This window comes from Thalassophryne amazonica, chromosome 7 (genome assembly GCF_902500255.1).
Source record: "Thalassophryne amazonica chromosome 7, fThaAma1.1, whole genome shotgun sequence".
Lineage (NCBI taxonomy): Eukaryota > Metazoa > Chordata > Actinopteri > Batrachoidiformes > Batrachoididae > Thalassophryne > Thalassophryne amazonica.
This window is the reverse complement of record NC_047109.1, coordinates 76,859,306-76,886,610: the sequence shown is the minus strand read 5'-3', so window position 1 is coordinate 76,886,610 and position 27,305 is coordinate 76,859,306. Positions and strand designations below refer to the sequence as shown.

The following is a 27,305-nucleotide window of genomic DNA, read 5'->3' as shown; positions in this document are numbered from 1 at the left end:
AGTGCTCCACGAGAGTGGCTTTTGTCTTTGCACTGAACTGACAGAAGGTGTGGTTGCTGACAAAAGTGGCTGTGGAGATCTGTCATTCTGGACATCACAGCTGGACAACACATACTGTGTTTGGACGGACATGGACTAACAAGTGCCCACTGTAACGTGCATGTGTCTGCTTGCTGTCATCACGTGGACATAAATAAAAACATATATCGCTGTGGCCGGGCTCAAACTGCAGCCCATTGACAGGCTACCCCAGGTTGAAATGGACTGTCAGATCATAACTCACAGCTGGCGATCAGACTGTGACGTCACTCACATGAAAAAAACATGACACGCATGTTGGGCAGGACATTCGCACGGGCTGGCTGGACAACGCCCCAGAAGATGTGGACATCGTCACCTTTCTAAAATAATGGACTAAGTCATATTTTCCAAAACATGACTTAGGACAAACATGACATGATGAGATGAGCAAACTGCTTCTCATTCATGTCATTTCATGATTGTACGTCTGTGACCATGGGTCATCTACAGAGGAACAGACGGATCATATTTGTTTTGCCCGCACGTCTGTCTCAATGTGCCGAAAAAGTGCTGATGTCCACGTCTTTTCACAATTCCTGTGCTAGCCAGTTTTCATCCCGGATAAAACACAGCGTCCAGTTTGGAAATGAACAGCACATTCCACTGTTACATGAGTTTTTATCATGGAAAGAGGAGCGGAGGCTTCGCGCGTCGCGGCGGTGCTACATGGCGCAAAGCAACGCCGTGATGAAGCCTCACGGGACATGTTGTGGCATGTCCAGGCACATCCACAATTTCTCGGATAATCACTCGATGGAAAAACCACCGACAGCTGTCTGAACGCCATCTCAAAGCCGTCCTGTGAGACCAAAATGGAGGTGGTTTTGTCTCGCTCCAGTAGCGAATCCATCGTGACGTGCGAAGCCTCCGCTCGGCTTTCCATGACAAAATCTCTTGTTAAAAGTGAAATCTGCCGGAAAATGGTTGATGTCCAGCTCTTGTGATAACCAGAGAAATGGCACACGATGGTTACGGATCCAGACAGCCATCCGTTTAGAAATGAAATGGTCGTTCAGCCTGTCGATGGCGGCTTCGGAGAGCGGCGCGCCCCACAACTCCTGGGGGCCGTCCTTAAAGCGACAGAAACACTCCTTATTCTCTACCAAGCCCGTAACATTTTCACTGAAAGCCAGATACATTTTTCTAATGGTTTCCAGCTGCCAGTCTCTAACAGTTTCTGAAAAAATTCTGATGGAAAAAAAGCCCAAATCATTCCGCCATTTCCTGGCAATGAAACAACGACGAGAGGGGTGGACCACTCCTCACTCAAAGCCTGCTCACAGGCGAATGACGCAACCAACAGGCGTGGAAAAACTCACGCATGCGCACGAGGGTTCAAGCTTGTCTGACGCAATCACACGTGATTCAAATCCATATGGTTTTTGAAAAAAAATAACAAGGTCAGATACTTTTCTAATAGACCTCGTATGTATTAGACAGTGGTGGGCACAGATAACCAAAAAATTAACTTTGATAACAGATAAGATAACTGAAAAGTAATCTTTGATAAAGATAAACCGATAAACCACCCAAAAATGTATCAGAAGTTACAGATAATCGATAAATTCTGGTGTTGTCTATGGGACATCCACGGTTACTAAAGAGCTGAAATTGATTTTTAACACAATTGCTTTCAAAAGCATCAAAAGGGGTAAAAGACCTAAAGAATAAGCAAGAATGTTTGACCAAACTGCCCTCTGCAGGAAGCAGTACAGACAAATCTTGAGAGCACCCACGAAATCAACTCTTTAGTAATCATAATCTTTTCTCTTTCAGCGTTCTGCCCCTGCTGGAAACTCTTGTTTACAACAATGCTCCCACCACAGAGACAAACCAAGAGCAGCCATAAGACCAGCTCTCTATCAATTTTAACACTCTGGTCAGGCGGAGGTCTTGAAAAATAAAGTCATACTAACTTATGTTTTTTTGAAAATACTGATAGAATAACTCCATTAATGTCAATTCTGTCATTTGTACAAAGTTAAAATATAACATATATCGTTTAATGTTGAATAAGGCACTAATTCTGAGGTTTTGTAACAAACACAGACCGCAAAGCATTCTGGGTAAAAGTGCTAAACAGTCATTGGTTCAGTAATCCATTATGTAAACCAACACGTTAATGTGACGTGTGTCGTGTGTTGGTTTAAAGATAAATGTGCTTTTGTAAAAATATTCCATTTTTATTGTAAAAACAGGCATTTTTACGGAGCCCTGGAAGTGTCATCGCCATTGCATGTTTTAAAACTTTTATGATGTTGTAAAACATGCACTCAGTATTAGTAAGTAAGTAAGTAAATTTATTTATATAGTGCCTTTCACAGATATAAGGCCATGTACACACGTTGTCGGGTATTTGTAAAACCGAATATCTTACCCTTTCAGTTTGGGGGAAAAACTTCGTCCACACTACGTCGTTTAAAACAAATCCATCCACATCGAACCATATAAATGTGTTGTAATTAGTTTGCCAAACTTTGGGTGGCGGTACTGATTAAAATGTTATCCAATCAGGAGCCTTATTCTCTTGTCGTCACTTCCACAAAAACTAAAAACATGGCGCCACCCTCGTTCGTGTGGAGGAGTCGGAGTCGGAATTACTTCTAACCGTAGTTTTAGAATACAAAGTTAACAAATATATGCACACAAAAAGCGCCTGGACAATGGACATACCAACACTTTGAGAGCAGCCATGTACCCAGACGTTTAATACTGCCATGAACACTCCGGCCAGTAGATGGCAGTAGCGGCCTTGAAAAAATGTCAAACAAAATTCCAGATAATCCGTGTCTGCTACATTAAGATGCGTGGAATTAACAAACGCAAATACACTAACGTCTATAAACCCAGAGAATATATTCACGAGAGCTTTAGGCATTAGAGTTTAATGCTGTTATCTGTGGACCCTGAACAGAGTGTCTGAAATGCATTTGTCCTGTCGTGAACATCTGAGATTACCTTATGCTACCCATAATGCATTGCTGCCTGGCACAGCATGTGCTCACAAAACCTTAAAAATTAGCACATTACTTTAAAATTAAAACATATATCTGATAGTTTCACTTTATAAACTTCAGACATGACAATAATTTTAAATAACTAAGTTAAACATGTATGCCTCTGGATGACTTGGTGACATTGCGATTATATTAGTATGGCGTTAAAGGAAATGACTTTTTTTTTTTTTGGTCACCAGTTCTCTTTTGCTTACAGACAATAGAGTGATTTCTGATTGCAGAGGGTAGAGCAACATGCTTATTAGGAAAGTTTTAACAGATAGGTTTTAACTGTTTTAAAAATGTTTTTCACTGTTCAGCTTAGTTTAGTACGTTATCGGTCTAAAAGTTATCGGACAGTAATTCATCGGAAGATAATTAGTCCAATGATGGTTTGTAAATTTATCTAAAAAGATAATCCGATAATGAAAACATTATCTTCGATAATTATCTGTTATCGGATTATCGGAAGTTTGCCCACCACTGGTATTAGATATAGTACCAAATTTTAAAACTCTTCAAAAATTTTGTCTTGATTTGTAAAATCAATAGTGTGTGGTAACATCCGAATATTCTCAGGCTTCAGTCATGTCCGAACCTCTTTAAATGGTGCAGTATAGTGAGTACAGCTTGAAACTTGTTTGAACATGCTCCATCAGGCTAAAAATTTGAAGTAGAGTTTGATGGTGTTCTGTGTGAGGGCACAACGCCTTACTTTCATTTTCGGGTGGGTGGCAAGATTGTAACAGAACGGCACCCTGTGGAATATGGGTGTAAGGATTGTAACGTACTGCTGTTTGCCTGCTGTAGTGAGTTAGTACAGTATGATTATTCAAATGTCACTAGTGCCTCACTGTTTGGAAAGTCACAATGGGTCGATTATATGATACAGATGGATTTTGATCTGTATTATTTCATGCATACTGTATGTTTTTGTTTCTTTTGACATTGATATACTTCATTTACATTTGAGGATTGGGAAAATAACTGATGATTAAAGCTAAAATGTTGAAGACAGTTCATCTTTTGGTCGCCACAGCAGGTCCAGCACAGAGCTATACCAGGGTTTATGCTGGATGCCCTTACCAATGAAGCTTCACTTTTACATGGAGGAACACACACAGCCCCTGGTCTTCCTCAGTGGTTTCACAGCCAAGTACTAACCAGGACCTACTCTGCTTAGCTTCTGAGACCTGACAGGATTAGGTATACACAGAGCAAACTGGCTGCCAAAATGTTTAAAAAACACACACACACACACACCTTAAAAAAACTACATTTTTCATCTGGGTAATCTGCAGGATCATTAAGAAGGACCCACACCGACTAGTGTTAAATGTTTAAATGAGTTTTTGTATTTAGTACAGACACACAGGGCCAATTAGACTAACTGCCTTGTCATCAATAAAGCTAAATAAAATATTCATCATTATGACAATGCATTTTGTTTTTATCATGAGTTTTCTTTTCTTTTCTGCAGGGATCTTGTCGAATGTGTAGCTGTTTTTAAAAGTGCATCCCTGAATACTTAACTCAGAACGTGGTGAGGAAAAAAACATGTATAGATACAGTATGTTGTGCTATCGAAGTCTTCTTGATACTGAAGCAGTCATTTATTATTTAACAGCGTAGTTTGTACTGCTGTGGTATTCGACGAGCCCTGATTCCTTGGTCCAATACGCAGCCTGACGCTCCTCTTTTGACTGCATGATTACTGTGCTCTGCATAATTTTACCTCTCTGCCATCCTCACACAGATCCCTCTTATTTCTCTCCTTCCTCTTTCCCTCTTGCATTATCTCGGCAGAGTGTTTGTGCCCGCTGAATTCTGATTTACACCATGTCATTTAATCACCTGTAAGATCACTCTGCACCTGAGTCGAAAGCTTCAATCCTTCAAACGTATAGCGGCTGTCTTATGAGCTTAGCTGTCAAAAAGCCTGTATGGTATTTTAATTCCCAGTAAACCAATTTATAGGCTGTTCAGAAGTGTTACATTTGAGTCTATTGCGTAAAATGCACTCACATGCTGCTGATTGCTATTGAGCTAGCTAGCTTTTTGAATGCTGTCTGTGAATCTTCCTGTCTTTTGCTGTCTTTACATGCTGATGGGAGAAAAACATTCATGCTGGCCATTATAGCATAATTACTGTTGTTATGTCGTCTGCAGCTGCAAACGGTAGGTGATGATGTGAGTTGTGGTCATTTTTTAGTGTTAAGATGAACAATTTACGTAATTGTTCATACATTTAAGTAAATTGCAATGGATACAATAGAATTTTATTATTTTGCACAGCTTTACATAAAAACAAGAAGCACAAAAGTCAACATTTTTGTGACACTACAGCTGAAATCTTCTCTGTAATATCACAGAAATCATCATGTTTACATAAAAACCAGGTGACTATCTGCACTTAAATAAATCTCTCACTGCCCTTTTTTTCTCAGCATTCAAGATAAAACATTGGGCTTGTCCTTGTCACTACGGCAATCATTAAAAGTAGAAAATTTGTCATCTATGATGGCAAATGCTGTTGCCTTGCTCGCTAGCAGTGGTGAAATTTTCCTTAGCCCGCTCATTAAAAACAATGGAACATCTGGTTTAGCATCTGCTGCTTACAGCCAACATGTGAATGCAACATTACTGTATGGTTATGAGACTTGGATGCTAATCTGTGATCTACAGTGATGACTAGATGCCTTAGGTATTAGGTCTGTTTGGAGGCTCCTTAGGTTCCAGTGAAATGACTTTGGGTCAAATGGCCAGTTACTTAGGGAGAATAAGATGAGGAGTAACACTTGGACTGGGATACGCATACGCTACAAAAGTTTGGTGATGTGGTGCCATACGTTGGGGATGATCCAACACACCGGTACCTCTGTTGAGGACCCCAGTGACTGGAGAAGGAACGGCACCCTGTGGAACGGCACCATGTTCCTTCCACCTGGCTGCAGCAGATAGATGGTTACTTTTGAGATGTAGAAATGGACTGGTTGTCTGCCAGTTGCGGATCTATGGTGGCTGTGTAATATAGTGGACATTTCGATGCACACCACCAGTGCATGCTCCCTGACCTGACCTGTGAAAAGTTCGTATAGTAACCAGTCATTTCTGTCAAAACTTATTCTTTCCCTGTTGTCCTCCTTTATCATCCTGTGCAGAGGCCGGAGGATCTACTTTTACGATTGGGAAGTCTGTGTGGCTTTTGTGGGCAATTGTCTTCAACAACTCGGTGCCAGTGGAGAACCCGAGAGGAACAACTAGCAAGATCATGGTGCTGATATGGGCCTTCTTTGCTGTCATCTTCCTGGCCTCTTACACTGCTAACCTGGCTGCCTTTATGATCCAGGAGGAGTACATTGACACGGTGTCAGGACTCTCGGACAAAAAGGTACTCCATGAATACTAATTGGGAGGGAAAGCAGAAGGCAAATTAAAGTAACAGAGTGAACTAAATCCTACAAATATGAGCACTGAATTAATTCAAGCTCAGGACTTTAGAAATGAAAATGTAATTTAACATAACTCAATCGCCGCCAATCTCAAAGCCTTAAAAGGCTGTGCTGAATACTGCTTGAATTCCACAGTCTGCTGTCTTCAGAGATGTGACTGTGCATAAAGTGTTGTAAGTTAGGCTGGAAAGTGGACAGAAATAGGTCAGACAGATTAGTGCGCAACCTGCTATGTCTCATACACCTTCCGCCTCTCTCTCGCTCTCTCTCTATCCCCCCCGCCTCCTTTTACTCTAATAGTTTCAGCATCCCGAGGAGCAGTATCCACCTCTGAAGTTTGGCACGGTGCCCAATGGGAGCACAGAAAAAAATATACGATCCAACTACCCAGACATGCACCAGTACATGGGTAAATACAACCAAAGAGGAGTGGAGGATGCCATAATCAACCTCAAGACCGGGTATGTCTGTTAATGCATGCACCAGTTCACCCATTCCATTTATACAAGTGACCACTGTTAAAGTTAAAGAGGTTATATTGTGCACATTACGTCTTTGTTTACTTTTTGTATTTAATTGCAGTTGATGATTCATGTTAAATATCCTTAATGTACCACACAATGATGTAAATAAATACTTTGATACTACATATGTCACAGAATTCTACAACCCCAATTCCAACGAAGTTGGGACGTTGTGTAAAATGTAAATAAAAACAGAATACAATGATTTGCAAATCCTCTTCAATTTCTATTCAATTGAATACACCACAAAGACAAGATATTTAATGTTCAAACTGATAAACTTTATTGTTTTTGTGCAAATATTTGCTTATTTTGAAATGGATTCAAAAAAGCTGGGACAGTCGTATATTTACCACTGTGTTACATCACCTTTCCTTCTAACAACACTCAAGAAGCCTTTGGGAACTGAGGACACTAATTGTTGAAGCTTTGTAGGTAGAATTCTTTCCCATTCTTGCTTGATGTACGACTTCAGATGTTCAACAGTCCGGGGTCTCCATTGTATTTTGTGCTTCATAATGCGCCACACATTTTCAATGGGTGACAGGTCTGGACTGCAGGCAGGCCAGTCTAGTACCTGCACTCTTTTACTATGAAGCCACGCTGTTGTAACACGTGCAGAATGTGGCTTGGCATTGTCTTGCTGAAATAAGCAGGGACGTCCCTGAAAAAGACCTTGCTTGGATGGCAGCATGTGTTGCTCCAAAACCTGGATGTACCTTTCAGCATTGATGGTGCCATCACAGATGTGTAGGGCCCAATCTCAATTCTCTTTTGTACCCCTTCCCCTTGGCCCTACCCATACCTCTACGCCTACCCCTTTAAAACAAGGGGTAAGGCGAACGGGTGTGCCTCTAACCCTATGAATTGAGATACCCTTCCGCCTTACGGGGGGAAAAAACTGCCAGTCTCAAACTGCCATCTTCACTGTTTGTCAACATGGCAACCGAAGCGTAACTTGTTGCAGTAGCCTGTTTGCTCTTTTTATTTTCTCGCCTTTTAGCGTAAATGCAAAGAAATAGAAGAAGTCGCAGATTTCTTCGACGCATCGCAATTGTGTCGGATAATTTTGTGGTATTAATAATTAATTTAATTAAGTAGTAATTTATAATAACAATAATTAACAAGATCAATAATTAATTGATTATTAATTAATTAATGTTAATATTAATGATAATACTTAATAATTAGTCATTATTAATAGTAATAATATCGTTAATTGATTAATCATTCATTGATTCATTAGTGATTATTAATTAATTAATTAGTAATTAAAATAAATAAACACTTGAAATATATCAGTCTGTGTGGACTGAATGTATACATTATACAAGATTCACTTTTTGAATGGAATTACTGAAATAAATCAACTTTTTCATGATATTCTAATTATATGATCAGCACCTGTATGTATGTTATGGGCTGCATCTAGTTCTGTTAACCTTATATTTCTTTTTCAAATGCTCCCATTTTTTGCATCCAGCACTATTTCCTTTAGAAATTTCCTTGACAAATAATAGCAATTTATTAAGACATCAGGTTATGTGTTACACATATACATGTGTGTATATATTTTCCAACTTACTCCCATTGGTGAAACTTCTCCTCATTTTCTGCCTGAAAGTTTATTAGGAGCCGATTGTGCTCAGGGCTCCCTGTTTGTTTACAAAATACACATGCGTTACAGATCTTGAAATCCAACAGCAGGGATCGTTATGATCCAAAGATTTATGAACATACAAATTAACGTGCTTATCCTTTATCATGATTTTTCTCCATTGTGAGATACAAAAATGTGTCTTGTCATAGTGTTCATGTGTATGCGCATTATAACGCCTCAGCACACGAGCAAAGTTACGATGTTCTTCAGAACGACAAAATATGCAACATGCATCCAGTAGCATAGATATTGCTGTCATAGGCAATTGCCTGTACAATTTGTGGGCAAGTTAGAACTTTCTAAACAGTGTAATTTGTAATGAAAGCTGCTTATGTGTGTGCGGCTCTTTCTGCGCCATGTTTGTTTCTGTGGAGACAACGGTAGGCTCCTCCTACCCCTCTAAATGGAGAGTGCATCCAGATTCACTCTGTTTGAAGGGGTTTGTAGCCCTCCACTTACCCCTCCACCTCACTTCAAAACAGAATTGAGACATCCCTCTGTCTCTCGTTCCCACGCAAAATGGAAGGGAAGGGGTAAGGGGAAGGGCCAAGGGTAGAATTGAGATTCAGTATAAGTTGCCCATGCCATGCACACTAACACACCCCCATACCATCACAGATGCTGGCTTTTAACTTTGCACTGGTAACAATCTGGATGGCCTTTGACTCTTTTGTCCAGAGGACACGACGTCCATGATTTCCAAAACCAGTTTGAAAGGTGGATTCATCAAACCACAGCACACTTTTCCACTTTGCATCTGTCCATTTCAAATGAGCTCGGGCCCAGAGAAGCTGGCGGTGTTTGTGGATGTTGTTGATGTATGGCTTTCGCTTTGCATGGTAGAGTTTTAACTTGCACTTGTAGATGTAGCGACAAACTGTGCTAACTGACGATGGTTTTCTGAAGTGTTCCTGAGCCCACACAGTAAGATCCTTTACACAATGATGGCAGTTTTTAATGCAGTGCTGCCTGAGGGATCGAAGGTCACAGGCATTCAGTGTTGGTTTTCAGCCTTGCTGCTTACATTTAGAAAGTTCTCCAGATTCTATAAATCTTTTGATTATATTATGGACTGTAAATGATGGAATCCCTAAATTCCTTGCAATTGAGCATTGAGAAACATTGTTCTTAAACTGTTGGACTATTTTTTCATGCAGTTGTTCACAAAGTGTGATCCTCACCCATCTTTGATTGTGAATGGCTGAGCCTTTTTGAGGATGCTCCTTTTACACCCAATCATGACACTCACCTGTTTCCAATTAGGTGGTCTTTGAGCATTCATCAACTTTCCCAGTCTTTTGTTGCCCCGTCCCAACTTGTTTGAAATGTGTTGCAGGCATCCATTTCAAAATGAGCAAATATTTGCACAAAAACAACAAAGTTGATCAGTTTGAACATGAGATATCTTGTCTTTGTGGTGTATTCAGTTGAATATAGGTTAAAGAGGAATTTGCAAATCATTGTATTCTGTTTTTATTTACATTTTACATAATGTCCCAACTTCATTGGAATTGGAGTTGTAACTCCAGCTGCACATTCATTCAGCTGTTCTCTGCTCTTTGGCAAATACACACTCAAAAATAAAGTTTCTAATTTTTTATTGTCCCACCCCTCAGATTTGTTCATAATGTGAAATGAAAAAAGCTGACAAAATTTGGATGTATTATAATGATATTTGTTTTGTAATGTTTGGAAAAAATTGGATAAATGGTAAATGGTAAATGGACTGCATTTGTATAGCGCTTTTCCATCTGCATCAGACGCTCAAAGCGCTTTACAATTATGCCTCACATTCACCCCAATGTCAAATAATAATAAATAACAGTAGTTTTATCATAAACATAAGAATATTGTAGAAATACTTAAAAAGAAGACTAGCAGCTGTTAGCAGTTACTTCAGAACTTAATAAGTGCTTTTTGAACAAAAACAGATTAACACAAAAAAATGACTCAAAATGTCACAATGCACTGTCCAGAGAATGACTTGACTGCAGCTTTAGCAATAGCTTCATTTGTTCTCTTGTAGTTGTCCAGCTCACGCAGTAGCTGCAGATCATTTTGTGGCACAGATGATGCATACATATATGAGAACCAAGCCTTGAGGTAGACCTTTATCACAAATGTGCTGAAATGGCCAAGAAACATGAGTTCACATGCAGTCAGTCGGAACTGGCAACGGAAGATGTATATCTTCAGACTTCATAAGAGCTTTGCCATCATCTAGCTCGATGGAGTGCCCCAGGAGCATGAATGTGTAGATCACTATTGCACACAGTTCCCAGATACAGCAGTGACAAGGGCAGGATCTCACGGTAATCATATTTGGGGTGAAACTCTGTTAATGTTGCCAAATGAAGTGAATGATATCACCCTTAACTGGATTGACAGCTAACATTATGAACTCTACATCTAGTCCACTTTCAAAGCCAGACTGGTCAGCTGAGCCCCAGTTATATTACGTGATATAGGAAAAACGTCAGTTTATTGAGTTACCAGTAAATGTCCATATATCTGAAGGAAACTTGTAGCAGTTAATATGCTTCATAAAAGGAAAAGAAGTTGGGGTAGGACCTGGAAAAGTTTAAAAAAAATTTTGGCCATAATATTGAGTGGCACCCTAACCCACATGGTGTGTGACACCTAAGCTGGGCATGCACTGTGCAATTTTAGCAATTTTTTTTAAGTTCCTCCTCTAACTGTATGAATAAATCCCATGCGAGGTAAAGCCAAAGCCCAGGATTTAGTATATACTCACACTGTATGGCCGGACGGTCAGCTGCAACCTGAATGTTCTCAATATACCTGTGAAATAGGCACGTCACACCCTCCCAGACTCAAAGCTGCGCAGAGATTTCATAGAATGGCAATGAGAAATGCACTGCCTTGACCATCTGTGCCATTTTGTGGGCAAAAACAAGAAAATAAATAAATAAATAAAAATTAAAAAGGCACCAGCATATATGGACATGTGAGTGGCTTGGATGTTGTGGCTAATTACCAAGCAGCTGCAGCTCATCAGCTATTTCCTCCCAACTCCTCGGACAGTGGGCTCCTCCAGATGTTCCTAGTTCACCCACCCATCCGTTTGGGCTTACCAGGTCTGCCCAAAGTCCTTCCCCACCCTCTGATCCAACTCACCGCCAGATGGTGATCAGTTGACAGCTTTGCCCCTGTCTTGACCCAAGTGTCCAGAACATGTGGCCTCAGATCAGATGATATGATCAAAAAAATCAATCAGAGACCTTTGGCCTCAGGTGCCCTGAAACCATGTACACTTATGAGCATCCTTATGTTCAAACATGGTGTTTCTTATGGACATTTCATGACTAGCACAGAAGTCCAATAACAAATGACTGCTCGGGTTTAGATCAGGGAGACCGTTCCTCCTAATAACCCAGTCTCCAGGTGTCTCTGTCATTGCTCACATATGCATTGGACTCACCCAGCAGAACAATGGCGTCCCCCACTGGAGCCCCATACAGGACTCCAGTTTCAATTTCAATTTCAGTTTCAATTTATTTTCATTTATATAGCGCCAAATCACAACAGAGTTGTCTCAAGGCACTTCACACAAGTAAGGTCTAACCTTACTAACCCCCAGAGCAGTAGTGGTAAGGAAAAACTCCCTCTGAGGAAGAAAACTCAAGCAGACCAGACTCAAAGGGGTGACCCTCTGCTTGGGCCATGCTACAGACATAAATTACAGAACAATTCACAAAACTAATATTCAAGAAATGCTCTTGGTGCACAGGACAGGAGGGTCTCCACAAATACCACACCCATCTCTGGATGGAGCTTCACCTTAAACAGAGAGAAAAAACAGAATCAGGCATCAGAAAGACAGCAAATACAGTATAATTTGTCAGCATTGAACAAGAAAAACAGGAAATACTAAGGTGATTGCCGGCCACTAGCCCTAAGCTTCACTAAAAGACCCAGAATTTAGGTAAAGTTGAGGCCGTGGCCCGCTCCGTTTCCTAATAAAATGAATTAAGAGTAAAAAGCGTAGAACTATACTATGCCAGTATGCTAGCCATCTATAAGGGAAAATAAGTGTGTCTTAAGTCTGGACTTGAATGTCTCCACAGAATCTGACTGTTTTATTGACGCAGGGAGATCATTCCACAGAACAGGGGCACGATAAGTGAAAGCTCTGTGACCCGCAGACTTTTTATTCACCCTAGGGACACAAAGTAGTCCTGCACCCTGAGAATGCAAAGCCCAGTACGTCGGCCGGTACGTAAGGTTTAATTAGGTCAGCTAGCTAGGTAGGGAGGTGACAGTCCATGAACAATTTTATAAACTAGTAGCAGAACCTTAAAATCTGATCTCACTGGGACAGGAAGCCAGTGAAGGGATCCCAAAATGGGTATAATGTGGTCAAACTTTCTGCTTCGTGTCAAAAGTCTGGCAGCAGCATTTTGAATCAATTGGAGACCCCCAATGCTGGACTGCGGTAAACCAGAAAATAAAACATTGCAGTAGTCCAATCGAGGAGAGATAAACGCATGGATCAAGGTCTCAGCATCAGCCATAGACAGGATGGGACGAAGCTACGCTATATTTCCCAGGTGGAAGAAAGCAGTCCTCATAATATTTCTAATGTGTAGGTCAAAGGACAATGTAGGATGAAAAATTAACCCAAGGTTCCTCACTATGTCCGTATGATGTATGACACATGAGCCTGAGCTGAGCATAACTGGTAAAATTGATGCCGATGTCTCACTGGACCAAGAACCATCATTTCAGTCTTATCAGAGTTTAAAAGTAGGACGTTTCTAGACATCCAGCTTCTCACTAATGCAAGGTAATCTTCTAAGGATTTTATGTGGATGAGATTACCAGCAGTTATCGTCATGTATAACTGACTATCATCAGCATAGCAGTGAAAGGTAATCCCAAAGCGCCGCAATATGTGCCCAAGGGGTGCTGTATAAAGGGAGAAAAGCAGGGGGCCTAAGACAGACCCCTGTGGAACCCCAAATTTCATGTCACTGAGGTTAGAGGTAGTGTTACTGTACAAAACACAGTGAGAACGACTGGTCAAGTATGACGTCAACCATGCAAGGGCACTCCCAGTAATACCAAAATGATTTTCCAGCCAAGTAGAATATGATGATCCACGGTATCAAATGCAGCACTGAGATCTAACAGCACAAGAACCATAGTGGTGTCCGAATCCATTGCAAGGAAAAGATCATTCACCACTTTAGTGAGAGCCGTCTCTGTGGAATGATATTTTCTAAAAGCAGACTGCAGTGGCTCAAAGAGACTATTCTCAGTATGATAGTCCATGAGCTGCCGTGAAACCACTTTTTCCAGAATTTTAGAGCAAAATGATAAATTTGATATCGGCCAATAGTTTTTCAGTACACTGGGGTCAAGATTAGGTTTCTTAAGTAATGGTTTAATCACTGCAGATTTGAAACATTTAGGAACAGATCCATAAGTTAAAGAAAGATTAATAATTTACAGCACAGTTGGCCCAAGAGCGGGCCACATATACAGTTTAGTTGGTATAGGATCAAATAAACTGGTTGTGCTTTTTGTTGATGTTACGAGTTTCATCAGCATGCCTAGAGAGGTACTCTCAAATTATGTAAATCTAGGTAATACCTCAGTAATGGCACCCGCCTCAATAGTAGGGTGTAGTGGCTGGGTTAAGGCATGCTGGGTTATATTTAACCTAATGTCTTCTATTTTCTTCTCAAATTAATCCAGGAAATCTTGTGCTGTAAAAGGAGAGCGAACTACAGGTGGTTGTGAATAAGTGTTGCCACTGTGTGGAACAAGAACTTTGAGTTATGCTTGTTTTTGTTGATCAAATCAGAGTAATAGGTCTGGTTTGTAGCCAGTAATGCATGCTTATAGTCTAAGATAGTATCATGCCATGTAAGGTGGAATATTTCTAATTTTGAACTACCCCATTTCTGTTCTAGACCTTTAGCCTTATGCTTGAGGTCCCACAGGTAATCATTGAACCAAGGTGACTGTGTTTTGGGGGGGTGCGATTTTAACAAAGATGGTGGTAAGACTGTCTACTGATTGGGTATTTGCCAAATATGAAGCTAAGACATCAGGCAGCCTAGCTTCGAGTTCAGTCTTAGTTGAGGAGTTGATGCGTCACCGTAGTGATAAATAAGGTTGTTGTTCCACAAAACACGTCAGCGAAACTGTAAACTTAATAAGCGAGTGATCAGAGACCACTGATGTAAGAGGCATGATGTCAATATTCATGACAGCAATACCATGTGTGTGAACCAAATCCAGGGTAAAGTAAAAGTAAAGTCCCTTCAGCTGCTCCCTTGTTTTGCACTCGGGGTCACCACAGCAAATCCAGGGTATTTCCACTAATGTGCGTCAAGTCCTGAATGCATTGCCGAAATCCTAGTGCATCCACAATTTCCATAAATGATTTGCAGAAGGGATCAAAAGTCTTATTTATATGAACGTTAAAGTCACCAATGATCAGAATGTTATTTGCACTAGTTGACAGGTTAGAGATGAACACACCAAATTCATCTAAGAATTCAGAATATGGGCCAGGGGGTCTATATACAATGACAAAGTAATACAACTGATTTTTATTCTTCTGACCTTGGCAATGCGTAAAATCCTGAGCGGAGAATCAGATGCTCAAACGCATTGTATTTGTGACCCCCAACAGCTAATAAGCTGAACCTAGATTTATACATAAAAGCTACACCCCCACCTTGCTTCGCATCACGAGGGACTTGACTAAATGTATATGCTGGTGGGCAGGCCTCACTTAAGGGGAGGACAGCTGTAGGTTTAAGCCAGGTTTCACATAACCCAGTCATATCTATGTAATGATCAATTAGATTATTAATCAACAATGATTTTGAGGATAGTGATCTTATGTTAATGAGACCCAGACTAAGGACCTCAGTGGGGTTGACAGTTGGACTGTTTGGGTTTAGGGGTGGTTCCAGAATAGCATATATAAGATGCCTAGAAGTAGGTTTAGGTTTGAGACATTCCACGCGAGTTGTAGGTAGCAGACACAAAATCTTTGATATTGCTGGAACAACCATTGGGCCATCCTCAATTTCCACATCATCCAATGTAGTAATGGGTATTAAGTTTGCAAAGCATATCCCTCTATGATTTTTATGGAAATGTCTATGGAAGAAGGCCACAGTCTCAACTTGATGAATTTCCCTCCCTGGCCGATAAACTGTACTATCAGCATAGTGGATTTTCTGCACTAATTTCCCCGCTAAGCTAATGGATTTCACACCCACATTTGTCATAAGCCTTGCAGGATCTGTAATCACCTGCTCCGTGTCCTGCTGTAAATTCCTAATGTTACCCTCCCTGTAGCACTCTATCTATGTTTGCAGACAAGATGGCGGCGCCTTCCCCAGTAGGGTGAAGGCTGTCCGGCATCAGCAAGCCATGGTGGCCCCAGAACAAAGGCCAGTTATCAATAAAGCTAAAGCCTTGTTGTCTACAAATGTGTGCCAGCCACCTATTAAATGATGTCATCCTGCTAAACGCCTCATCATTACCCCGGGAGGGGAGGGGACCAGAGACTATTAATTGATGCCGACACATCTTTCTGACAACGTCACAAGTCTTCTTTATGTCCATTTTTGTGACCTCTAAGTACTTCATCCTGACATCATTGGTGCAGACGTGAATAGCTATGTGACTATATCTCATGTCATGTTCCTTAGTCTGTCTTCCCTTCTGCAGCGTCAGCACCCTAGGATGGGAGGCAATGTCGGGAGCTCTGGCCCCAGGAATACATTTAACGTCAGCTGGCATCTGTAACCTGACTTTGCGGGTGATAGAATCCCCTATCACTAAAGTCCAGCTAACTCTACTGAGCAAGAAGCTGTTCTAACTTACGGACACGGCTCTCTAAAAGAGCCACCCTATCTTCCAACATCACGCAGGATTTACAGAGGGTATAAAGTAGTGTACTTTGTGCACTAGGAAATTCAAGAGTACAGCCAAGCAAGCACAAGCTAACCAATAATGAATAAGCTAACCACTCCTAAGGCTCACACAGGATTCACACAGAAGTAAATAAATGACTTAAAATTCACAGCAGTTAAACTGAAAAAGTAGCAGAAGTATTAGACTTGTAAAAAAAAACCCTCAAACAAGTAAACCACTCCTAAGATTAACAAAGAGTAAAGTACAAATTAGACGCAAATTGGATAACATCTCGGAGCAAATGCATGCCTTGCAGGAGAACGTGAAGATTTCAGAGGCCGGGGAATTTTCATAATTGGGATTTGGTTTGTTCATGTGAAGCTGGAAAAGTGTTTTTCACTGCTCAACCACAAACACGGCAGGCTTATCAGCCTCTCAAGGATAAAATGCCCATTGTTTTTCCTCCAGAAGAATTTCTACGGCCTTGGAAAGATTGGCTGCCTCTTTATCTCTCTTACTCCAGTACACAAGGACAGACAGACTCACACATGGACAAAGACTGAAGCATGCTCCACTTTCCCTCCTACCTTCCCATCCTGCCCCCCATCACACACCCCATCCCAGCCACTGCTCACCCCACCCCTTTCCCCTCCGGGGGCTGCGCGGTTTTAGCTGCGGCACCCCAAGCTAGCGGCGACGCGACTCCTGTTGCAGCGGCTATCACACACTTACATCGCCTCAATTTGGAAAACAGACTGTTTCACGTTTAGTGCACATAAACAATGTCAGATGTGTATGTGTTGACTTAATTCTGATGTGTGCCATTATTACGGTAAACAAGTAATAATTGTGGATTAAATTGCTGTATTTATCTGTGGAAATGTGAGTGTGGACATAATCTTGTTGTTGTTGCACTTGTAATGACAATGACAATAAATCTTATCCATCCGTCCACAAAGCTAAAATTCACAACAGTTACACTTAAAAACTAACAGAAGTATTAAATAAATGGGGGGGGGGGGGGGGGGGGGGCTTGCGAAAATACTAACCACTCCTAAGATTTACACAGGAGTAAAATAATGACATAAAGGTCACAGCAGTTACACTGAAAAAGTAACAGAAGTATCTTACCATGGCACTCATGAACATTCATTATTTGTATAACATTGTTAGTGAGCATTTTACTCACTTTTGACAATTGCGTGACAAATGTCTCTTTTCTAAACTGCTGAAAGAAAATATGTGTATCAATAGGGTACATGCAATGGAGCTCTTAATGAACTCAGAATTGTTTTCAAACCTATAAATTGTATAGTATGGTTATAAATGCATTCTTTCATTTTATGATTACTTACAAACACACTGTGATTGCTGGTGATATTATGACATTTCATTTCTATTTACCGACTACGGTTTGAAATCCAAACCTCTACTTACGATTCAACATTGACTTTTTTGCTGCTTGTTGAACTGACTTTGAAAAAAGCTAAGCTGGCTGTTAGCAGGTTTGTCTAATAGTAAACAAATGTCACTTCCACTTTGGCTGGTTGACCAGAAAGGGGCTGGCATTGCAGTTTATGTTGTGCCTGCATTTTTTAAAATTTGCTTATTTAAGTTTTATTCTGTTTTAGCTACACTGCATATTTAACATTTGACCCATTTTTGTTGACACGTGTTCATGTGTAATCTGCTGAGATACAAACAAACACGTGTCTTAAAACATGCAGATGTACGAGGTCTGTCAGAAAAGTATCGGACCTTTTTATTTTTTTTCAAAAACCATATGGATTTGAATCACGTGTGATTGCATCAGCCAAGCTTGAACCTTCGTGCGCATGTGTGAGTTTTTTCACGCCTGTCGGTTGCGTCATTCGCCTGTGAGCAGGCTTTGTGTGAGCAGTGGTGCACCCCTCTCGTCGGATTTTTATTGCGAATAAATGTCTGAACGATTTGGAGCTTTGCTGCATCAATTTTTTCCAGAAACTGTGAGAGACCTCCAGGTGGACACCGTTCGGAAAATTCTGTTGGCTTTCAGGGACGATTTTATGGGGATTACACAGATTAAGGAGTGCTCCAGCCGTTTTAAAGACCGCCCACAGCTGCTGAGAGCGTGCCGCGCTCCGAGCGCCGATCAACAGGCTGAATCAACCAGATCATTTCCAACGTGAAGGCTTTGTTGATCCGGGACGTCGTCTGACTTACACAAAAATGGCAGGAGACATGGACATCAGCACTTTTTCGGCACATTCCACTGTTAAAGGAGTTTTTTTCATGGAAAGAAAAGTGGAGGGATGTGCCACCGTGCCGCTCATGGTGAGGGACAAAACCACCTCCGTGTTGGTCTCACAGGACGGCTTTGAGATGGCTTTCAGACGGCTGTCTGTGGGTTTTCAGGTGTGTGACTAACCGAGAAATTGTGGATGAGCCTGGACATGCCAGAACATGTCCTGTGAGGCTTCATCACAGCCTTGCTTTGCGCCATACGGCTCCACCATGATGCGCGGAATTCCTCCGCTCCTCTTTCCATGACAAAAACTCCTGTAACAGTGGAATGTGCCGTTCATTTCCAAACTGGACTCTGTGTTTTATCCGGGACGTCCTCTGACTAGCACAGGAATTGCGGAAGACGTGGACATCAGCACTTTTTCGGCACATTGAGACAGACGTGCAGAGGAATTCCGCGCCTCGCGGTGGAGCCGCATGGCGCAAAGCAACGCCGTGATGAAGCCTCACAGGACATGTTCTGGCATGTCCCGGCTCATCTACAATTTCTTGGTTAGTCACACGACTGAAAACCCACCGACAGCCGTCTGAAAGCCATCTCAAAACCGTCCTGTGAGACTAACACGGATGTGGTTTTGTCCCGCGCCATGAATGGCACGGTGGCGCATCCGTCCGCTTTTCTTTCCATGAAAAAAGCTCCTTTAACAGTGGAATGTGCCGAAAAAGTGCTGATGTCCATGTCTCCTGCCATTTTTGTGTAAGTCAGACAACGTCCCGGATCAACAAAGCCTTCACGTTGGAAATGATCTGGTCGTTTGAGCCTGTCGATCGGCGCTCGGAGTGCGGCGTGCTCTCAGCAGCTGTGGGCGGTCTTTAAACCGGCTGGAGCACTCCTTAATCTGTCTAAAATTAGAAAGGTCTTGTCTCCTGTCTCTGTGGAAGTCAGACGACATCCCGGATCAACAAAGCCTCCACGTTGGAAATGATCTGGTTGTTTCAGTGAGGTTTCAGCCTGTCGATCGGTGCTCGGAGTGCGCCATGCTAAACCGGCTGGAGCACTCCTTAATCTGTGTAATCCCCATAAAATTGTCCCTGAAAGCCATCTGAATTTTCAGAATGGTGTCTACCTGGAGGTCTCTCACAGTTTCTGGAAAAATTTGATGCAGCAAAGCTCCAAATCGTTCAGACATTTATTCACAATAAAAATCCGACGAGAGGGATGGACCACTGCTCACACAAAGCCTGCTCACAGGCGAATGACGCAACCGACAGGCGTGAAAAAACTCATGCATGCACACGAAGGTTCAAGCTTGGCTGATGCAATCACACGTGATTCAAATCCATATGGTTTTTGAAAAAAATAAAAAGGTCCGATACTTTCTGACAAACCTCGTAAACATTGGTAATAACAATTGTCTAAATGTAATAAAATGAAAATCATGATTAAAGTCTTCATAAAAATGTATTTGTCAATTCAGTTCTGCCATGATTGGACCAGTTAGGTTTAGCTTTATTTATTATTATTTATTATTATTTATTATGTTATTCCCTAATAGGTAGGGAATAACACTGTTATGTCTGACGTTCATGCGGGTTATACAGTTGCAAATTGAGCTTTACGGCGGCGCATTAGTGGAGCTGGTAAAACGGATATTTGTGACCGTATAACAGCATGAACATCCACAAATCATCAGACACAAGGGGGTTATTACCATTCTAATCCAATTCCATCGTTTGCGCAGTTTATTTTTCGTAAGTAATTCGGTCGGCGAGGCCTCCGGTGAGGCGGTGTTGCTCTAATAGCGGTCAGGGCATGGAGTAATCCATCAAATGTGAAAATCCATGAAATGTGAAACGGTAATTCTGTATCAGATTCCACATCCCTACTTTCGTATGATAGCTTAAATTCACCCATTTCTGCATCGTTCTCAGCAGTACGCGACTTTCTCTCACTCTCAGCTAACAGCGCTAGCAGCGCACGTGGCCAGTGTTCTGTCGAATTGTGCGTCTCGCTGCATAAATCATTAATTCCGCGTCCTGACAATACTGCGCATGTGTGTGCATGCACGTGCAGTTGCGTGGATGACAGGAATGATATTCGACAGGAATGACATCTCGTCAGATCACCTGTCAGGGAGTGGAGTATTACATCCAAACGTGAAACGGTCGAATATTTGCAACCGTTACCATGTTATTATACGGTCTGAAATCTCACGCGATTTACCAATCAGACTTGCGGAAAAAATGTTATTCGATTAAAATGCGTGTTAATATTCAGCCACAGTACATAGTTGCATTCTTTACAAAACCACCTTTAATCCCTTATTCTTTCTTCACTTTCACTGCTATCTCCACCCATCCACACAGTGCAGACAGCCTCACCTTCTACAGTCCAATCTCAATCACCCACTCTGTGCCGGATTATCCCAGTTTACTTTATCCTAAACCACTGTCATCGTTCTTCACTTTCCGTTGCCTTGACGCCACAATTATACCTTGGTGTTAATATGCACGAAAATGGAAAAAAAAAATCTGCCTTTCTTTTCGAGTTTTACATCTCCTGTTTTTTTTCCATACCACATAGAATTTTGTGTTTTACTATTTCTGTCTTCCTTTTCTTCCTGTTTATCAGTCCATTATTTCTCCTCCTGGTGTGCTTTCACTGTGTGCCTGTATTTAAACTTTAGAATCCTCATCACTCTCTGGCTCTATCCCATGTCTTCCCCCCCCTCAAGTGTGTAGATCTTTCTTTCCTCTCTCTTCCTGTCACTGTACTATCCGTGCCGTATAAATCCCCATCCTCCCGCTTCCTCTGTACCTCCGCCACCTTCCTGCTCCCTTTTACAAACATGTCTTTCCCTGATCTCTGCCTTATTTTATTCTCCTTATAGATATTTTTCCGCTTTCCTACTAAGCCTACTTTACTGTTCTTCACTTTTCCTGTTATGATTTAACTTTCATGGCTTTTTTGTATCACCTCACACACCTTTCCCTGGTACATTCTTGCATGCCAACTCTCTTTGCAGGTACAGATCTACTGTTATGTTCGCTGGTCTGCCTCAGCTAGTTTCGTCTACCCTCTGACTCCTCTCACACATTTAATGATGAATGAATTTTCCCTTCATGCCTTTTCAGGAAACTGGATGCTTTTATTTATGATGCTGCAGTACTGAACTATATGGCCAGGAAGGACGAAGGTTGTAAGGTGAGGACTAACATACGCACATGCACACACATAGACACTGCAGATGAGCTTTCTTATTTGTCAGTTTTGACCACCATTTCCCATTCTCTCTCTCCAAGGTGATGACCATAGGCTCGGGGAAGGTTTTTGCCACCACAGGCTACGGTATCGCCCTACACAAAAATTCACGATGGAAACGTCCTCTTGACCTGGCCCTGCTGCAGCTGGTGGGAGATGGTGAGAATTGTGGAGAGGGAATTGTGGAGTGGAAAATAATTAGGACAGTGGAAGGACAAAGCTATGGTTATGGGTAAAAAGACAGGATGAAGAAATGAGAAATCAGCTTGGGTCTGGGGTTGGAGAGGATGAATGGGTGCAGAGAAGTGAATAGAGGAGAGTGACATGTGCACTGGTACATTCCTGATGGCTGTGAGGTATTTTGATTGGGACACTGGGAAGAGTAATGAGCAGAAAGTGGCTGATAGTGCTGCATAAAGGCTTTAGAAGTCTCTTTTAGAAAGAAAGGGAACCAAAGGTTGGAATGAAAAGATCTTACTGTAATGTATGGTTTTCATAGCATTCACCTCATGGAAAAAACTGGATTCTGTGTACTGACAAAAGAGGATATTCCTTTCAATCTAACTAATTCATTCCCTCTCTCTTTTCTTTACCTGTTTCTGTCAGCTAATATTTTTTAAAAAAAAAGGTTAACAAAAACTGTGACACATTCACACTCATTGCAGATTAGCTGACACAGATAGAAAGAGGGTATAAGTGTGAGAAAACAGTAACACCTGAAAATACTCTGAACATGAGGAGGAGACAGATGCTCCGGCAACGAAAGGCATTGTCTTGCTGAAATAAGCAGGGACGTCCCTGAAAAAGATGTTGCTTGGATGGCAGCATGTGGTGCTCCAAAACTTGGATGTACCTTTCAGAATTATTGGTGCCATCACAGATGTGTAAGTTGCCCATGCCATGGGCACTAACACACCCCCATGCCATCACAGATGCTGGCTTTTGAACTTTGCGCTGGTAACAATCTGGATGGTCTTTTTCATCTTTTATCTGGAGGACATAATGTCCATGAAAATTCAGTAAGGTATGTCTTCGGGAATACATTCCAATTCTAAGGTAGAAATCTACTAGTGTATATTAAGGTATATCTAAATATCTAAAAAAAAAGAAGAGTAGAATAGAATAGAGTAGAGTAGAGCCACTTAGGTGCCTGGTCTTGAGAACCAGGGATGGTAGGTTGAAAAGCTTTTTTATCCCATGGGAACTCTCCCTACCCACCCAAGCGGCTCAAGAAAATGGACATATCAATCAATCAATCAATCAATCAATTTTTTTATATAGCGCCAAATCACAACAAACAGTTGCCCCAAGGCGCTTTATATTGTAAGGCAAGGCCATACAATAATTATGTAAAACCCCAACGGTCAAAACGACCCCCTGTGAGCAAGCACTTGGCTACAGTGGGAAGGAAAAACTCCCTTTTAACAGGAAGAAACCTCCAGCAGAACCAGGCTCAGGGAGGGGCAGTCTTCTGCTGGGACTGGTTGGGGCTGAGGGAGAGAACCAGGAAAAAGACATGCTGTGGAGGGGAGCAGAGATCGATCACTAATGATTAAATGCAGAGTGGTGCATACAGAGCAAAAAGAGAAAGAAACAGTGCATCATGGGAACCCCCCAGCAGTCTACGTCTATAGCAGCATAACTAAGGGATGGTTCAGGGTCACCTGATCCAGCCCTAACTATAAGCTTTAGCAAAAAGGAAAGTTTTAAGCCTAATCTTAAAAGTAGAGAGGGTGTCTGTCTCCCTGATCTGAATTGGGAGCTGGTTCCACAGGAGAGGAGCCTGAAAGCTGAAGGCTCTGCCTCCCATTCTACTCTTACAAACCCTAGGAACTACAAGTAAGCCTGCAGTCTGAGAGCGAAGCGCTCTATTGGGGTGATATGGTACTACGAGGTCCCTAAGATAAGATGGGACCTGATTATTCAAAACCTTATAAGTAAGAAGAAGAATTTTAAATTCTATTCTAGAATTAACAGGAAGCCAATGAAGAGAGGCCAATATGGGTGAGATATGCTCTCTCCTTCTAGTCCCCGTCAGTACTCTAGCTGCAGCATTTTGAATTAACTGAAGGCTTTTTAGGGAACTTTTAGGACAACCTGATAATAATGAATTACAATAGTCCAGCCTGGAGGAAATAAATGCATGAATTAGTTTTTCAGCATCACTCTGAGACAAGACCTTTCTGATTTTAGAGATATTGCGTAAATGCAAAAAAGCAGTCCTACATATTTGTTTAATATGCGCTTTGAATGACATATCCTGATCAAAAATGACTCCAAGATTTCTCACAGTATTACTAGAGGTCAGGGTAATGCCATCCAGAGTAAGGATCTGGTTAGACACCATGTTTCTAAGATTTGTGGGGCCAAGTACAATAACTTCAGTTTTATCTGAGTTTAAAAGCAGGAAATTAGAGGTCATCCATGTCTTTATGTCTGTAAGACAATCCTGCAGTTTAGCTAATTGGTGTGTGTCCTCTGGCTTCATGGATAGATAAAGCTGGGTATCATCTGCGTAACAATGAAAATTTAAGCAATACCATCTAATAATACTGCCTAAGGGAAGCATGTATAAAGTGAATAAAATTGGTCCTAGCACAGAACCTTGTGGAACTCCATAATTAACTTTAGTCTGTGAAGAAGATTCCCCATTTACATGAACAAATTGTAATCTATTAGATAAATATGATTCAAACCACCGCAGCGCAGTGCCTTTAATACCTATGGCATGCTCTAATCTCTGTAATAAAATTTTATGGTCAACAGTATCAAAAGCAGCACTGAGGTCTAACAGAACAAGCACAGAGATGAGTCCACTGTCCGAGGCCATAAGAAGATCATTTGTAACCTTCACTAATGCTGTTTCTGTACTATGATGAATTCTAAAACCTGACTGAAACTCTTCAAATAGACCATTCCTCTGCAGATGATCAGTTAGCTGTTTTACAACTACCCTTTCAAGAATTTTTGAGAGAAAAGGAAGGTTGGAGATTGGCCTATAATTAGCTAAGATAGCTGGGTCAAGTGATGGCTTTTTAAGTAATGGTTTAATTACTGCCACCTTAAAAGCCTGTGGTACATAGCCAACTAACAAAGATAGATTGATCATATTTAAGATCGAAGCATTAAATAATGGTAGGGCTTCCTTGAGCAGCCTGGTAGGAATGGGGTCTAATAAACATGTTGATGGTTTGGATGAAGTAACTAATGAAAATAACTCAGACAGAACAATCGGAGAGAAAGAGTCTAACCAAATACCGGCATCACTGAAAGCAGCCAAAGATAATGATACGTCTTTGGGATGGTTATGAGTAATTTTTTCTCTAATAGTTAAAATTTTGTTAGCAAAGAAAGTCATGAAGTCATTACTAGTTAAAGTTAATGGAATACTGAGCTCAATAGAGCTCTGACTGTTTGTCAGCCTGGCTACAGTGCTGAAAAGAAACCTGGGGTTGTTCTTATTTTCTTCAATTAGTGATGAGTAGAAAGATGTCCTAGCTTTACGGAGGGCTTTTTTATAGAGCAACAGACTCTTTTTCCAGGCTAAGTGAAGATCTTCTAAATTAGTGAGACGCCATTTCCTCTCCAACTTACGGGTTATCTGCTTTAAGCTACGAGTTTGTGAGTTATACCATGGAGTCAGGCACTTCTGATTTAAAGCTCTCTTTTTTAGAGGAGCTACAGCATCCAAAGTTGTCTTCAATGAGGATGTAAAACTATTGACGAGATACTCTATCTCACTTACAGAGTTTAGGTAGCTACTCTGCACTGTGTTGGTATATGGCATTAGAGAACATAAAGAAGGAATCATATCCTTAAACCTAGTTACAGCGCTTTCTGAAAGACTTCTAGTGTAATGAAACTTATTCCCCACTGCTGGGTAGTCCATCAGAGTAAATGTAAATGTTATTAAGAAATGATCAGACAGAAGGGAGTTTTCAGGGAATACTGTTAAGTCTTCTATTTCCATACCATAAGTCAGAACAAGATCTAAGATATGATTAAAGTGGTGGGTGGACTCATTTACTTTTTGAGCAAAGCCAATAGAGTCTAATAATAGATTAAATGCAGTGTTGAGGCTGTCATTCTCAGCATCTGTGTGGATGTTAAAATCGCCCACTATAATTATCTTATCTGAGCTAAGCACTAAGTCAGACAAAAGGTCTGAAAATTCACAGAGAAACTCACAGTAACGACCAGGTGGACGATACATAATAACAAATAAAACTGTTTTTTGGGACTTCCAATTTGGATGGACAAGACTAAGAGTCAAGCTTTCAAATGAATTAAAGCTCTGTCTGGGTTTTTGATTAATTAATAAGCTAGAATGGAAGATTGCTGCTAATCCTCCGCCCCGGCCCGTGCTACGAGCATTCTGACAGTTAGTGTGACTCGGGGGTGTTGACTCATTTAAAGTAACATATTCATCCTGCTGTAACCAGGTTTCTGTAAGGCAGAATAAATCAATATGTTGATCAATTATTATATCATTTACCAACAGGGACTTAGAAGAGAGAGACCTAATGTTTAATAGACCACATTTAACTGTTTTAGTCTGTGGTGCAGTTGAAGGTGCTATATTATTTTTTCTTTTTGAATTTTTATGCTTAAATAGATTTTTGCTTGTTATTGGTAGTCTGGGAGCAGGCACCGTCTCTACGGGGATGGGGTAATGAGGGGATGGCAGGGGGAGAGAAGCTGCAGAGAGGTGTGTAAGACTACAACTCTGCTTCCTGGTCCCAACCCTGGATAGTCACGGTTTGGAGGATTTAAGAAAATTGGCCAGATTTCTAGAAATGAGAGCTGCTCCATCCAAAGTGGGATGGATGCCGTCTCTCCTAACAAGACCAGGTTTTCCCCAGAAGCTTTGCCAATTATCTATGAAGCCCACCTCATTTTTTGGACACCACTCAGACAGCCAGCAATTCAAGGAGAACATGCGGCTAAACATGTCACTCCCGGTCCGATTGGGGAGGGGCCCAGAGAAAACTACAGAGTCCGACATTGTTTTTGCAAAGTTACACACCGATTTAATGTTAATTTTAGTGACCTCCGATTGGCATAACCGGGTGTCATTACTGCCGACGTGAATTACAATCTTACCAAATTTACGCTTAGCCTTAGCCAGCAGTTTCAAATTTCCTTTAATGTCGCCTGCTCTGGCCCCCGGAAGACAATTGACTATGGTTGCTGGTGTCGCTA

General features: G+C 41.3%; 1 protein-coding gene across 1 annotated transcript in view; it reads left to right on the top strand.

Moving 5' to 3' along the window:
* Positions 1–27,305, top strand: part of LOC117514251 (glutamate receptor ionotropic, NMDA 2D) — a 290,532-nt gene that overhangs the window by 227,420 nt on the left and 35,807 nt on the right. The window contains 4 exon segments of the mRNA XM_034174620.1: positions 6,239–6,468; positions 6,830–6,990; positions 21,977–22,046; positions 22,145–22,262. Of these exon segments, the coding sequence (XP_034030511.1) occupies positions 6,239–6,468; positions 6,830–6,990; positions 21,977–22,046; positions 22,145–22,262 (579 nt within the window).